This window comes from Micromys minutus, assembly GCF_963924665.1.
Source record: "Micromys minutus genome assembly, chromosome: 28".
NCBI classification, from domain to species: Eukaryota; Metazoa; Chordata; class Mammalia; order Rodentia; family Muridae; genus Micromys; species Micromys minutus.
Window position 1 is genome coordinate 14,034,106 of NC_137963.1, and position 16,288 is coordinate 14,050,393.

The 16,288-nt window shown below is 43.8% G+C and overlaps 1 protein-coding gene across 1 annotated transcript in view; it reads right to left on the minus strand.

Annotated features, from left to right (window-relative positions):
* PAPPA (pappalysin 1) overlaps positions 1–16,288 on the minus strand; it is a gene marked incomplete at both ends in the record, with an annotated part of 218,323 nt that overhangs the window by 18,564 nt on the left and 183,471 nt on the right. The window contains 2 exons of the mRNA XM_080940261.1: positions 5,990–6,099; positions 9,040–9,187. Of these exons, the coding sequence (XP_080796387.1) occupies positions 5,990–6,099; positions 9,040–9,187 (258 nt within the window). The remainder of the gene's footprint in view (positions 1–5,989; positions 6,100–9,039; positions 9,188–16,288) is intronic.

Genomic DNA, 16,288 nt, shown 5'->3' on the forward strand with positions numbered 1-16,288 from the left:
TCTGTAAGAGTGTGTTGGTGTGGTTTCACAAGGTCCTGTCGGTTGAGGTTTATTTGACGTGAGTTCAGAAAAGGGACTTTTGTGCTATCTGCAGGAGTCTGTTTATCTTTCCAAGTATTTGGACTTTCCACTGCTCCTCAAGGCTGCACACCCCACCTGTTTGCCACAGGGCCCCTCTGTGTGCTAGGGAAATGAAGAAAGGCAGAGAGAGTCAAAGGAGAAGGAAGTCTGAGAACACCATGACTTGGGAGAACCTGTGGGGCCTCTCAAATGTCAACCATATTCTTAATTTCACTGAGACACCAGGTCCAGCCAAAGTTATCCATATGCAGTCTTGCAAGAAGGCTTTCATTTTCTGCTTTGGGATGGAGGAAGATTGAACTGTCTTTTCTTCATGACTTTAATTACTATCATTAACACCATCAGAACTCAAGAAGCCACCAGCAAAAGTTCACAGGTTTAAGTCTTGCTTAGGAGCTGATGGTGTTTCAGAGCTTGATTGGGTCATGAAGGATCTGACATAATCAATGAACTATGTGTGGATAAGTTTATAATTTACAAGACTTTTGGGAGGTAGTAGAAACTTTAGAGGCAAGACCTAATTTGAGGAAGTGGAAGCTATAGGGTAGGACTTTGAAGAATCTACATCCTGTCTCTGATTCCCTCCTGTTTCTCTCTGACTCCTGTCTGCTACAATGTAAGTAGCTCTGAGACATCACATGTCCTCACCATGATATTTGACTTTATAACACAAGTGTTCCTGAAGCTCGGTGGTCAAGTTGCCATGGACTGAGCCTTACAACTCTATCAGCAAGAAATAAACACTTCCTCCTATAAGTTTGCTTCAAGGTTTCTTCAGAGTGGTAAAAAGTGAATCACACAACTCCCCATCATCATTAACAGCTGGTCTCCAATCACCAAGCATCAGTACTGTGACCACCATCATAATTGCCACCAGAATATTAGTGGTGCTGCTATCCACTCATTCAACAGTATTGCTACCACCATCATTCTTGTTGTCAGCACAAAATCTCTTAAGTGAACATTCTCCAAGCACAAGGCCTAGACAATCTCACTGATACCTCATCAGATCTCTGAGAAAACTATCTTTAACCTGGAAACTGAGGCAATATGAAAATCAGCATGTTGTTCCAATCACACATATAGGGAGCCAACCATCAACAAGTAAACCTATCTCAGACTCATTTCAAGGTCTAGATTTCTAACCCTCCATTTTATAAACCCCTGAAATTATTATTATAAAGTAGCTCCTTTTTGGGTTGATAGGAAAACCAATGTTTGGAAGGATAGAAAGGTGGTGAGGAAGATGTGACACCAGGGAACACTATTTACCTCCCAGGGTTATGGTGAAGCAAAGTGATGGAGATGCTATAAAAGAGTAATAGTTTATTCCTTTTCTTTTTTTTTTTTTTTTTTTTTTTTTTTTTTTTTTTTTTGTCTATTCCTCTTTTTCCTTTCCTCCATTTTTTTTTTTCTGGAAATAATTGTAAAAGTTAAAGAGTCAGTCACCTGGAATAATTAGGTACTTAGGATGTTAGAACAATACCTTATACTATGGGACATTCCTGGTAGCCCTAGCAAGGGGTAGTGTATGCTGGAGACCTTTCTCAGAACAGGGTAGAATCTTCCATAATTCTACCCTGTGTGGAATAGGCTTTTTCATCCAAAAGCTGGAAGCCAGCAGCTTCCAGGCTACCCAAGCCACAGAAATGTTTACTTTGGCATACTAGTATTTTAGAGAGTTGAAATTATTAAAACAAAAAGATATTTCAACATGAACAAAACTCCAGATTTATTACACACACACACACACACACAGAGGGAGAGAGAGAGAGAGAGAGAGAGAGAGAGAGAGAGAGAGAGAGAGAGAGAGAGAGAGAGAGAGACAGACAGACAGACAGACAGACTGATAGAAAGACAGACTGATAGAAAGACAGACTGACAGACAGACAGACAGACAGACAGACAGAGAAATGTGGCCATGAAGCTTCATTTCCACACTGCTGTATTTGGCAAGAACCAACCTCAATCTAGAAATAGCTTTTTTAAACATGATGTCCAGTGTCCTGTTTCAGGCTGGGGAAGCTGGTGAGAAGGTTAGTGGGTAAAATGCTTCCTATGAGAAACTGACAGCCCAGTTCAGTCCTCAGAACCCATATAAAGATGGCTCTGACTTCACAAGACTGCTTTCTGACTTTCACAAACACATGGAGGAACACGACACATACATACACACATTCATCACACACATGATGATAGCGATGATGTCTTTAATGCTTTCTTAGAATTACTAGCATTTCCCACAGCATGTTCAGTACCAAGCAAGAGGCATTGCCATTTATTATTGAGTTTGTACCACCTCACTTCTTCAACTAGAAGAGTCTACCATAGCTGTCTCTGAAGAGTTTATGGTATATGTGCCTCAAGGGTTACTAAAAAAGGTATAACCAACTTAGTTAAAAAACATTTTATTATAGCAGTTATATGTGCTCATAAATGAAACTCATAAGACATATATTATATGAATCCAAATATAGGAAGTTCAAAAATAAGTACTATTAACCTGTATCAATACATACATAAAAACTGGTTGCCTTGGTAATAGAAGCATCATTTGGTAAAGGTCTGGATGGTCAACTGACACTCTCTTGAAAGTTTTACATTCTAAAACAGTACTGATTACACAGGCACACACAAGCATATGACCTTACCAAGTCCCATGGTTAATAGTAGTGTATAGATTTTTATATCAAGGCAAAGGAGAGCACTTTCTCCACACCAATAAAGTTTTAAGTCGGGTTGTATATACAGGAATGTCTGTTGAAGTTTTGTCAGTCTTTCTGGGTTTTTAAAATATTTCCAGCAAACAGTCCAGCTACTGACACTAATATGTTTCTGTGTATAAAACAGCACATGGAGCAATAGGTTCAGCTAGCTTTCCCAGCTACCCCATCTGCCTGGATCTATGTGTTCGAGCTTTGAACACCTGACCTGTTCCAAACTCTCATTTCAGTAATGGGGAAATCATAGCCTAGAAAAACAATAGGATTTGTTCCAGAACATGCAACCTGAAGGTGTCATGCTGTGTTGATTATTTTTCACAGGGCTGTGATGAGATTGCTAGCAGAGGTAAAATTACGGGACTGTCTGCTATTTACTGTGGCTGTGGCTGCGTGGGATTAAGAGCTGACAACTGCTCTTGTCTTTCCAACTTGGTGTTCAGTGATAAGCACTGAGAAGCCTTGAGGTCCTACACAGTGGGAGTGCTTCTACCAGAGACACAGCAAATTCCATAAATCAGAGCTCCAGTGTTTGCATGTGTCTGTGTGCATGCATGTGCCCAGCCCTTCTTATTAAGCATTTGGGAGAGCACCCCTTGCACGCAGTCAATAAATGCCTTGCCTTTCTTGTGACTCTGCATCCCAGAGGAAATGCAGGGGTGGCTAAAATAAACTGCAGTTTCGTGCTGGGGCGGGGGGAGGTGGTCCTTCTGTGAGATTTCATTTCCTCCACTGAAACAAAAGGAGTGCAATTCTAGCCACTATATAGGAATGTGTGTTTGTGTGTGTGTGTGTGTGTGTGTGTGTGTGTGTGTGTGTAGGGGTGGGTAGGTGGGTGGGAGACATGGTACATGGCAGAAATGGTGGGGAATGACCAGTCACAGCAGGTTACCTATTAAATACCACTTCTGGTTTCACACTCTTACTCTAGGGCAAAGATACCTAACTGGGAGCAGAGCCACATTTCCTATCATTCTCCTCACAGAAGCGCAGGTAGCCACTTCTTAGAAGACCTTGGAGCCATGCAAAATCTCCCTTGGCCTGGAGACGCCTGCACTAGCCTCCTCCTCTCTGCAGATCCCACCACTAGGAGGGCAAGGGTGCAGCAGGGGCCAGCATTGCTGCTTTATTCCTGGAAGTCATCAATCTATGCCCTTCACCCCCTCACTTTTTCTACCTTTTTTTTTTTTTTTTTCCTCTTGTATAATGAGGCCTCCAGAGACTTGTGGAGGTCTGAACCTTGTTACAGCTCTCTTGGTAGTCCAGCATCAATAAAGGCAAGCAAACTGTGTGGGGGGGTGGTGAAGGCCGTGATAGACAGCAGGTGGGTAACTCAGGGAGGGGGGCAGCTTGCAGTCTTTCAAATCCCTGAATTTATTTTACGATGAATTACTACTGAATGCTTGAGCATCCAGAGTTCATAGATGGAAAGGTAAGACTTCACTTAATGGGTAAGAAAGGACTTCAGTAGGACCTGGGCCAAGCCTCTGTGCTGAGTTTGTCAAGGAATTCTCTTGTGCGGGGAGACATTCCTCTATTTAGGAGCATGTGGGAGGTATCATGGGAGAGAACACCGGGTGATTCTACCAGTCTGGATTCCTGATAAGTAGGTGAGGATGCATTTTCATGTGACCTTGACCTGTTCCTCAGACTATGATCTTCAGGTCTCTAGTGTAGAGACCTTTGACTGAGAGACCTCCAGCTTTCTGGGGTGTCTTACATGTAAACAGCATCTGTGGCAGCTGTTGCATAAGTTCAGCTATATCGAGCACACTGGGGCATCAGATTGAATGACCTGATTGATCTGGTTAAGAATGCGGAAAGGTACCCTGAGGTGTCCGAGCTTAAGGTTAGGGAGTAAGGTTCTACTGTGTAGGGACACAGAGAAAGGTAGATTGAAGATGGTGGAAGTGTAGAAGGGAGAGGCTGAACCTGATGAAAGAGATCGGAAGTGAGAGAAACTGAAACAATGTTTCAAAGTAGAAACAGGCTAAAAGTAACACAGAACAGAGAAAACAAAAGAAGAGGCAGGTAAGAGTGAGAGGAGAAAGAGGCAGGGGAAGGAGGGAAGGTAGATGTTGGTATAGCTGGATAGCTGAGGGGTCTGGCCAAGTCCCCATGCTAGGGTGCTGAGTAAGCAGTTGAAAGTCTTCCCTCGGCTCATCTGGGAAACAGTACACCCTGTATCAGGTTATACCAAGTTATCCAGATCCCCATCTGCAGTAGGCAGGCAGAAAGCATCTCCTGAATCCCAGGCAGAAAGGCTGGTGCATAGAGATACAGGTGAGACTTGCCTGCCCACCCTCTGCTCCTATTACCCCATTGCTTCTCCAAGGTGAGGAGTCATTCTCAAAGGGATTCATGGAAACCCCAGAACCATGCTGTCTTGGAAGATGAGAGTAGGTCCCAAATGATATCTAGAGCCTTTGACTGGTCAGGTAACACAAGAGGAACTAGGAACTAAGGGTTGTCATCAAGGTCAGGTTGGTAGTGGTACCAGTCCAGGGCATCAACCGTCATCTTCCCAGGAGCCAGACAGCCTGGTGCCATGGAAACGTCAGTATTGAGAGAAAGCGTCATGTCTGACCTCTCTTTCTGGGATATCTGAGAGAGCAAATTCTGTGAGAAGTCCAGAGAAGAGAGTACAGGCTGAGGTTTAAGTCATCCTGTATGCAGAACTCCTGATACCTGAATGCGACATGAATTGTGCTAACACTAGGCTCCAATCCTTTATGTCCCATGCTGGTTGCATTTCACCATGTAAGGAGAGCATTGGGGAGCAATGAAAGATGGAAGAGATTGAGGGAATGTAAAATATAATCACATGAAGGTTCTAGAGACACCAAGCAGCCCTATCCTTATGAATACAGACTACACAGGAAGGCACTAGAGCAGGGTCTAGTTCTATGTCCCTGCCTATGTGCCCTTGTCTCAATTTCTTCTCTAGTATACCAGGGACTTGGTGGGAAAATAAATAAAATGATTTTAGGGAACAAAGATGATGAGGTTTACTAAAAATATTACAGATCAAGGAATTATGAAAAAAAAAAAAATTCCTCAGAAAGCAGATGTGATTAAATGAGATCCTATACACAAAGGGATGAACTTGGGCAGAGCAAAGGCATAGTAGGAGCTGAACAATGGCCTTCTCTTCCGTTTGCCTTGGTAAGATAGCACTAGTCACTCACCTGCACTCGTGTGGGGTTCATCCAATGGGGAATGTCCCGCACTGTCAAGTTAACTGGCAGGAGGATGGAGTCGCTGTTGTGGTCCAGGCACGAGGTGGCACACTCTGACCCTGAGGGGAAGCACAAGGTAAAGTAATGAATGGCTCAGCCACATCTCCAAATAACTATGGGTCACCATGCTCAGGACAAGCACTGTTTTCTCCCCAGTGAATTTAGCTATCAACATAGGCAGTGGGAAAGAGAGAATTCCCTTGGCAGAGTTACCTCAGATCTCTTTTGCTCCATTCACCTGCCTCTGATCCAAATAACAACTACAGTGACTAGCCCAGAGCTTAACTTTTCCATGTGTTGTCTCCATCAGAAAGCCTGTCCAATCCTCCCTACAAGCCACCCAGTACAAAAATAGTGGTCCCTAACAAGTAATCTTTTCAATGAGATATTCTAAGCGTCCTTTTCTGGATATATACATATACAACACACAAACACACACGCAGAGAGAGCTTATACAGTGCCCCCCCTTATTACCACATTAATATCTTCTTTCATCTAGAAGAAAGTAGCAACAGGGGTTGCACATTTAAAACAATGTTAAGAACCATTTCACCATAACCTAGCAAGAGATGTCTTTGATCCTGCCAGGTGACTTCCTTATGTCATCCCACTTCCTGAAAATCCAGCACCATGTTGAGACAGGTGTCTTCACTGCCATTTCTTAGGTTGGGAAACCAAAGCACATGCGAGTCACCTTTCTCTGTGACATGCAAAAGTCTCAGGCTTAAATACAGATCTCCTAACTTTCGAGCTTAATGATGGGTATGTTACAGCCACATTGAAAAGTGGCACAGGGAGGTATAGAGACCAGTGAAGGACCACACCAGAAAAAACAGGAAATGAAGACACAAGGACATAAAAACAAATGATGATTAATGAAAACGGGGGGACAGATGTCACTGAGCTGTCAGAGAAATTCTGTGGCACACCATATGTTACTGTGAGACCAGTTCTAAAGGAGTTTTGAGTGAGCAGAGATGAAACAAAGCTGTAATGATTAAAAAAAATTATCTCAAAAAAGAAATATTTTCTGTGGATAATTGACAGTGTCAGTCTGTCTCAAGAAATGAGGCAGGGGCTTAACGGAAAGAGGAAAAACTGGTGGTTCTCTGACATTGTCTGTCCCTCCCTCATTCTCTGTTCTGTCCTTTCTTGCTCTGGCCCCTTGCCCACGTGCCAGACTCAGGACCAAACTGCAATGTTGTGATATATGAGCCACAGTTGGCATCATGACGAAGTGCTGATTTCACCAGGTCCTTGCTTCTTCCCCCAGGAACAGAGTGACTTACCCTGGGGCTCATGATAGACACACATGTTCACTGGGTTACTTGGGGAAGAACCAAGAGAGGGTCGCAGTGGTTGGTCTTCAGCCACAAGTTTGCCCCCTACCTTGCCCTAATACAAAGTTTATAAACAATCTCCTCTCCATCGGGAAAGGGGGTTCCTGAGCATGGTTCTTCCTGGGACTAAATAAGAGCCACTAGAAAGTAAGGGATGGTAGAGGGAAAACATTTTCTCCCTCTCTTTCTCTTCTTTTATCAATGTTCCTCATGTTACCCTCTTCTCTTTCTGCTTTCCTGTTAGATGTTCCCACCCACCAATTAACAACTCTGTCCTATCCATAGGATGAGCATCCAGGCTACCATGGGAACATGGCTTTGAAGGGACAAGAAAGCAACATAGGACTGGTATCACAGGCATTTATTCTGTTTCCTGCCTTGGCTGTATCAAAGTCCCACTGGATGAATGATGAATACCACCGCTCATCCTTTCTTCTGTCTCTAGACTGCTCCCAGTCATAGGTGTTCAAAGACGTGCGCACCCATGAGGAAGGATGGAAACGAGGAAAGCTTGGCATTGGGATTCAGCAGCCACTGTTTCAAATAAGTGTTGCCCCCAACTGTCTAGAACAATCATGTGACCAGGCTCCATAAATGCTCGTTCCTCCATAATTCCTCTGGTCAGGTCCCCTTAATGGTTTTCATCAGGGAAAGCAACTAGGTGATGGATGTCTTCAGACCCGGGCGGGAGCTAGTACCTTAAACAATGTGCAGCAGTGCCAGTGGTGCTGGCTCTAAGTTCAGATAGCAACAGATGCTATCTGACTTTGTGTTTCCATCTTCAGAAAGAGATGGACAGCCCCTGGCAACCTTCTGTGTCCAACCTCAGACCGATATGCTCTTGGACACACGGTGACAATTCTCAGCATGCTTCGTAAAGAACATACTGGCTTTGTATATGGTCATATGACCTCTGTGCCAGACAGCCCAGGACACATTTCTAGAATTCACACTGGACCTAAGTATGGACATTCAATTCTCTGGAGGTCTCACTTTGGTTAGTTAAGGGATCATCTGAATGCAGTAAGATGCCCTAAAATTAGGTTCCATATGCTCTAAGTTTTCCCACAGAAGCTGTGCACACACATACAACAAAGGTTGAAAATGCCGTTTATTCTCTAAAGGCAGTCAGGACGAGAGGTGAGCCCTTGTAGTAAGTGAAACCTCAGGACCCTTTTATCTCCCATATGTTAAAGCTGGTTAAAAGGATCAGTAATGATGCCCTTTCTGGGAGCAGAGTTTGACCAACACCAACTGCTCTTGGGTGTTCCGAATGCTGTATATTCTATAATTCATCATGCAAACACCCACAGTAGATCCTGTATGCTGCCATATTTCCAGCTCTTCAGTCTCTTGATCTCAGATTCTTCTCCCTAGAATGTGTGAGAAAGTCTAGCAAATCTGTGAGTAATCCTCAGCCCCCCTGGTCACTTCTTTGTCCCTAATTGACCACTGACAGGTTTTCTGTACCACAGCTACATACGTTTGCCCACCATATATTTCACAGTATAACCAGAGTCCTGTTTCTGGGTTCCTTTGTGGGAACAGAGTTTGTTTCATTTTTTTCTCTGTCTCTCTCACAGAGTCAGGTTTTCTCTGGATATAACCTCAGAAATTCACCAGGCACATGCCGTTGTTCCCCATCTAGACTCATCTTACCTATGGCGTAGCCGTCAGGGCACTGCAATTTGAGGTTACTGTTAAGTTGGTTTGGGGCTGAGCAATGGCCTCGCATCTCTTTGCAGACATGGAAGGAACCGCTCCATGTGCCATCTTTCCGGCAGTGAATGATGTTGTTCCCACGGCCCTGAACACCAGAGAAACACACTTAGGACGTGACAGACTCCAGCTGCACAAAGGACATGAATCTCAGAATGAAAGATGAGACAGTGTGTCATCCCTCTCCCCTCCCCCACCCCCAGGCTTCAAAGTTATTCCAAAAGAGCTTGTAACTAATAGCAGAACCCCACTCATCTTGAATCAGGGGTATTGTTACCACCTTATGGGGAAACTGAGGACTCAGAGAAATCTGAAACTTGCTCCAGTCTTCCCAGACTGACAACTCCAAGGTTTACTAATTTCTAGACTAATTGTCTTTTGGGAAATAACAAATGGAGTAATTATGCCTCATGTTTACTTTATGTTATTGCTGTCTTTACTGAGAAGTCAGAAACCTTTCATCTATTCGGACAATAAAATGTAAGAGTCGGGCAGGGAAGTCATAAAAAATGACAGCTGTGCTGTGCACTTTGTTCTCAGACCCGAGAACGCAACCCAGGTGAGAATCTTTCTCTTCCAAGGTACTTCCAGCTATGATGGCCACAAGAGGGTTCAGAGGGGGTTATGTGAATCTCTACTCTTGGCTCTATAAGGTAAGCAACAGGTCATTCCTCATTGTTCCATAAGCCAAGTCTGAGAGTACAGTTTGAAGATATACCCATTCTTTATGACCATGAGAAACCATATCAGAGCAGAAGTTAGCTGGTGCTCCCAGAAGGCAAAAAAAAAAAAAAAAAAAAAGGAAGGGAAGGGGGCGTTCCTAGAAGAATGAAGTTTATGCCTTATGCCCAAATGCTGGACTGCTCAGTAACCATGGCGAGGGAGATGTGGTTCTGTCTGAGAGGGAGGACTGAAGGAGACCAGAGAACACCAGGTGTGAATCTTTGATGCTGGCTTCAGGAGACTGGATTGTACTGAGAACAAGTAGAAAACTACCATTTCCGGATGGACCAAGAGGCTCTGCAGGGGCCTGGATGCTGCTTTCCCTCATCCCTGTGTCCTCAGAGCCTATTGGTAATGGAGACCAGTCAGTCTATCACTCTCCGCTTTGCAGATGCTTCTGTTCATTTAGACTAGCTGCTTAACTAAAGATGGAATGAGTGTGTAGTGTTTGTTGTTGTTGTTGTTGTTGTTTTTTTTATTTAACAAACCGGGAAATAAATGGATGCATGGCCAGAAAAAAAAAAAAAAAATAAGGCGTAAATGTCTTAGCAAATGAATGAGGGGACACACACAAGTAACATCTGAGAGATAAAATGTGAAAGGTCTGATATGGGCTGATGCTGCCTTGTCTTTAAACACACACACACACACACACACACACACACACTAGCTGCAGCTGCGTAGGATCCGGATTGAGAAGCAAAGGGGCCCCTCTGGAGGTCTGTCCTGGGACAGGAGGAGGTCTGCAACATTGGGAGAAGTCCCTCTGCCTATAGGAGAATGTGGCCCATCTGAACTGGCAGTTATACAGAAATTAAGGCTTTTTGTGGACTGCGACAAGCTTATGCAGTTATATGGGACTTTAGAATACTTGAACTTTCCCTCTTGGAGCCCCAAGCTCTAAGCCCCATGATTCTGCTCGGTCCTCAGGAGAGTAGAAAATTGACCCCAATTTCCTGGATCCTTGGCCTGGGACTATGATGCATTTGGCCTCCAGCCTCTTAAGGCCTGCAGACATCAGCACTACATGGGCCAGAGTTGGCTAAGGAGCAAAGTTTGCAGCAGAGGATGTATTAGAGCTAACTGGAATCTACTCAGGGAGTTTGAAATTCCCAGAGGCCTCACTGTGGAAGGTGGGAACATAAGATACTGGTCTTACTTTCTCAAGACTCCCCCTCTCTCTCTTTCTCCTGCTTGGTTTATCTGGGGCTTTCTGGGGCTAAATCTGCTTTAAAAATATGGCACCCACCTGCTAAGACACTTTAGCCTTCAGAAGGAGGCAAGCATGTGGGTTAACACTCCCATTTGCTTCCATATGGAATGCAGAGATTTCTAGCCCCACCTCTTGGCTATACATAAGGCCTTCATTCTACCCAAGTACACACACACATCATTCCCCTGCCTGCATCTCTGACTTGCCATAACTCATACCTTTGTCTGTGCTGATCTCTCTAAATGGCAGCTTTGCAGAAGCTTCTAGATGCTCCAGTCTCTGCTAGAGCTACTTCCTGTTGTGTTCAGCATTTGCTGACCGTCTGACAATGAGGATATCCTTGCTGACTCTTCTGTCTAATTTGAGAACAAAGGAGCCAGTGCAGTTGAACATCCAATCTGAGAGCACTATTCCTGTGGGTGTTGTCAGGGCACCAAACCAACTGAATGTGTTAGATTCCAAGTGGACTTGCCAAGTCCCAGCACAAGACACGACTTGACCTGCTAAAGTAAAAATCTGAACAAGAGGACTGTGCATCCTTCACCAAAACTGCATTCCTCTCTGTGCTTATGTATGTCTATAAAAGTCATGTTCCACCTTCTTTATACCTCCTATCTCTTTAGCCAAGAAATCACATAACGCTGAAGCTGTTTACAGCTATATTATTGGAATGACAAGAGGCTCAATGTTCTAAAAAAAAAAAAAAGTCATTTTAACTACTGGGTGGAAGAGAAACCATATCCTATGTCAAATCTAAAAAGTGAGGTTTACTACAGAAGAGAAACAAGTAATAGATTCTGTAGTGAGCATTACAGCTGCATGAATTGAAATGTTAGCCTTGCAATAGTCCAGCCCTGGCACCTAGGACCTGCGCCTCAGTTTCTCCAACTGTTAAGAGGCATAGAGTCTTGAGTCTAAGGGATTTATTATGACAACCAAGTGGTCAAGTTTATGGAAATGTTTAAGAGCTAACATGCATGCACAGAGCTATGTTAATCATGGCTCCTAGAGTCTTGACTGCAATTATTGTTTCTAGGGAACTTGGGCATCAAGGCAACCTTTTGTGCTTTTTCTGAAGGGGAACAAAGAAAAGGGAAAGAAAGACAATGAGAAGAAGAAAACATAAGCCCAACCATGGCAGAGGGTTGTTATAGCACCAAGTCAGCTGCAAAGGCAGGCAGCAGGGGAAAGGATGAACATCAGCTATGGAAGTCTGGTTCTACCATGTCCTTTCTACTTGTATAACAGAGCACATGCCCAGCCCCCAAGAAATCTCCTCCATTTCTGCATGTGTAAGGAGAACAGAATTGCCCAGTGTATTTATGTGGAACAATCAGTATGAAGGAGACATGCAAATGTCATGAGCATCTCCAGGAGTAATGGTGGGTTAAAAAAAAAAAAAAAAAAAAAAAAAAAAAAAAAAAAAAAAAGACAACTTGTGGTATTATTTGCTTTGAGACCCTGGATCTGCTAGTGACATGTGTGGCTTTTCTCTCTGGGTGTTAGTGGAGCCATCTGTAAGCTGAGTGGATTGCATGACAGTCTTTGAGCGTTTGCCAAACTCTAACGGCACCCAATTCTGCATTTTTCTCTTTTGCTCAAGGTAACCCTGAAATAAGACACTGTTTCTACACCCATAGAGTGTCCAACCATGGAAATCTGCATCCATGACAGAGATTATATAGTCTGAGCCAGCTTTACACTATTGTGGCAGGCAGGATACATAGCCAGCCTCTGTCTCACCTGCAAGGAAATGGGTATGCTGCAGATCCTATTCTTCTCCTTCTTGTCTTCCAGAAACTCCTGCTGAGTTCTGGAAACCCCTTATTACATGTACTACTTGGCCCATGAAGCACTTAGCCTTTGTCCTTTCCTGTTTCAAGTGTCTGCCATAGCCCCTGATCCTATCCAAAGACTGGCTACTCTTTTAATCAGTTGCAAAACTCCTGCGGAGCTGTTCATTATGTCTCGGGACTACATTACCTCTCCACACACTCAATACTTCCTAAGTACCATTAAATCTAGAGAGCATGATCACTTCTCACTCTTTGCCAGCTGTCTGCAGAGCAAAGTTAATCATGTGCCACCAGCCTGCCCTAGATGTATCTGGGGACAGCGGATAAGTGTGGCTGAACAGTTTCAACTTTCACCCACAAAGTCGGAGTTATGGGCAAAGATTTAGATGCTCTAGGCCTTTCTTCTGTGTCTGTAAAGTGAGGAGATGATTTCTCATTGGGGTGTTTGTTTTGAACTACCAGAATGAGAAAAACAATATCTGTTAACACCAGCCTGGCACCCTTAAGATCCACACCAAAAAAAAAAAAAAATAGTTATGATTATTTAGGCTTTCCGATGTGATTTAGTGGGACAGGAACACCTTAAACGTCAGAACTGAAATGTTGAATATGTAACTAAGTATAAGTATGACTATTTAGATTTAAATGTGAACTCTGAGGCTAAATATGATGGCTCACACCTAAAATGTCAACACTGAGGAGGCAAGGAAAGAAGGGTTGTCATGAGGTCAAAGGAGGCCGGTCTAGACTGACTACGGTGTGAGATGCTGTATCAAACATACCAAAAAAATGATGTGATTGAAAAAAAGGTCTCATATTTTATGTAGCCAAGGCTTGCCTTAAACTCACAATGTAGTCAAGGCTAGCCTTGAACTGTTAATCTTTCTGCCACCACTTCCCACATGTAGGGATTAATTATATGCACTAACATGTATGCCTCACATTTAAAAAATGTTGTAATATTAAGTATAGTTTAATATTTAACTACCTGGATATTATAACCATATTCTAAATACTTCAGTGACGTGTGTCTGGAGACACAGAACAACAGATCTGGTAGGCACAGGTTCTATTTGGACAAGGATGAGAAGTTTTCACACACCTCATATGGATAAGTGGCACTTAAGTGACCTGGGGGAAGTAGCCAGCATTGGGCTCTCTTTCAGTCTGTTGTCTGTGTTTCTAGGGCTGTATGGAAGCTTAAATCAGCATCAGAGATCTCCCTACTGCTATGACCATAAAAGCAGGCTAGTCTATTTGTACCTCTCTGGGGTTTGCTGCTTACTGTGGCATAGGTCCCCTTGCTGCACATCTCTGGGTTTGCCCATATCTATTCCTGTGAGGCTGGCCTTGTTATTTCTCGTCATGTTACACACATGGAACAAAGCTGGATGGGCTAAGTAACTTGTCCCTCGGTCGGGGGGTAGGGTAGTAAAGAGTCAGCATTTGAACTCAGATCTCACATTCCACTGGCTCCCTCGGAGGACTCAATGAAGTGGAATTTTTAAAACTCTGCCAGGAGCAGCAGCAGAAGGTTTATGTGACTCTCCCCAGTAGTGGCCTCTGCCCTTCTATGCCAGGATCTGTAACTTGTTTGGAAAGCTAAGAATCTTCGTTCCATATAAGCCGTGGGATTCAAGAAGCGTGGGCCTGGAGATCCTGCTGTGTTTACAGGCAGCGAGAGGGAATCTGAGGTGAACACTGTCCTTGCCTCTCAGGCCCTTGGTCTGAGGGTAGAGGAAATTCATTCTTAGTACAAACTAGAAACGTCAATTGTATAAAGAGCCTATTTGGCACACACACCCTCATTCTTTGAGCTGACAAGCCATACCCTGCTCCTTTGAGTCTAGCCTTTCCACCCACTGCCAAACAACAACACTCCAATCCTCTGATGAATTTACATTTTCCTCTCCTTTAAATACAAACTGCCCATGAAAGCTACTTGGCAGGCGGCAGGCAGACTGGGTTTCAGTTTGATAACATGGCCGTGGCCAGAATATTATTTGGCTCAGGGATAACTGTGAGCAACAGTTTCATGTGAGGGAGCAAAAGGAAGGTCGACCAGTCTTTGAAAAGCCATGGCAAACTTGGTCCCTGCTTATTTCAGGACTCGTGCTTCCTAGATGTTGGATGACCCACGTGATTCCCAGGAGTGATTCCCAAGAGTGACCACCAGCACCTTAGAATAGCCCTAGACACCTGGAAATGTATGATGTTCAAGGCTTGGAGACAATACCTATTAAAATCAGCCTATCCACAGAAGGGGCACCTAATTTGACTGCCACTTCCTAAAATATGTGACTTCCTCCTAGGTGCCTGGTAGCATCCTAAGTGATGAAGGCACAGAGTGACTGAAAGAGGCAGTGGAAGACTTTACAGCCTTGTATAGGACCACTGTGAAATAAATCAGAAACTTAGCACAGGTGGTTGCTGCTATGACTTGATAACCTGAGGGAGGTGTGGCTGAGTCCAGCAGTGAAGGTGACTTGCAAAGGACACTTAGAGGAGGATTACTCAAAGCTAAGAATCTCTAAGAAAAAAAAAGTAGGCTTATAGGGAGAAAATACACCTCAGGGATTTTACAAACTAAGATACTGGAAGTGCTGCTTCTTAGAGGGGTGGAAGACAAGTTGTCAGGTACCTGGACCAAATGAGGAAAATGTTTAACAGATTCATAGATAGGATGGGGAACCTGGGTCTTCTGGGTTGGAGATGGAGTCTGAAATACTACCTAACAGGGTTGAATTTCATCCCAAGGAAAGAAAAAGATGCTGGCCTAGAAAGACTTGAAGCCAGAGACTTGGGATGACAAGAAGAGATATGATCAAAAGGCTGCACTGTGGGAGAAAAAAAGACTATGTTGGGTTTTTCTTTTTTATTTAGGTAGTTGCTTTGGGTACAGAGGAACAGCTTTAGGTAGTGTTTTGAGAAGACTGGGTATGTCTGGGAATAGTTTAAATGTGGGAAAAGGAAAAAAAGAGGTGTAAGTTTCGCAGTGTTTGGTATTTGGAGGTTAAGAAATGAAGAACAGCGAAGGTGTCATCCATGAAGGAAGCTTTATCCTAGCCTCACCAGGCTGGTGTTCCTTGTACACCCATGAATGGCAGAGCTAGTCCGTCAAATTTCGGGGGGGGGGGGAGGTTTCTGTGGAAATTGAGTTTCTGTGTACTTCTGCATTCTTATTCTTTTCAACTTTAACTTTGCTTTTGTGCCTCCCAAATTGTCCAACTGAGTATCAGAGGTTGGATATAGAAGTTGAAGGTGTTTTTCTCTCAATTTCACTTCAGCAGAGGCAGGCAGGGACACTAGACTTATCCTTTGATAAAAGTCAAATCCATGCTGGCTCCTATGTTCTTTCTTGTTCCACCCTGTGCTCTCAAGTGTTATCCCAACCTCAAGAAAGCCCTGTCTACAGGCTTCTGGGACCAACTGATGTCCATGATCATGGCTGCTCTGT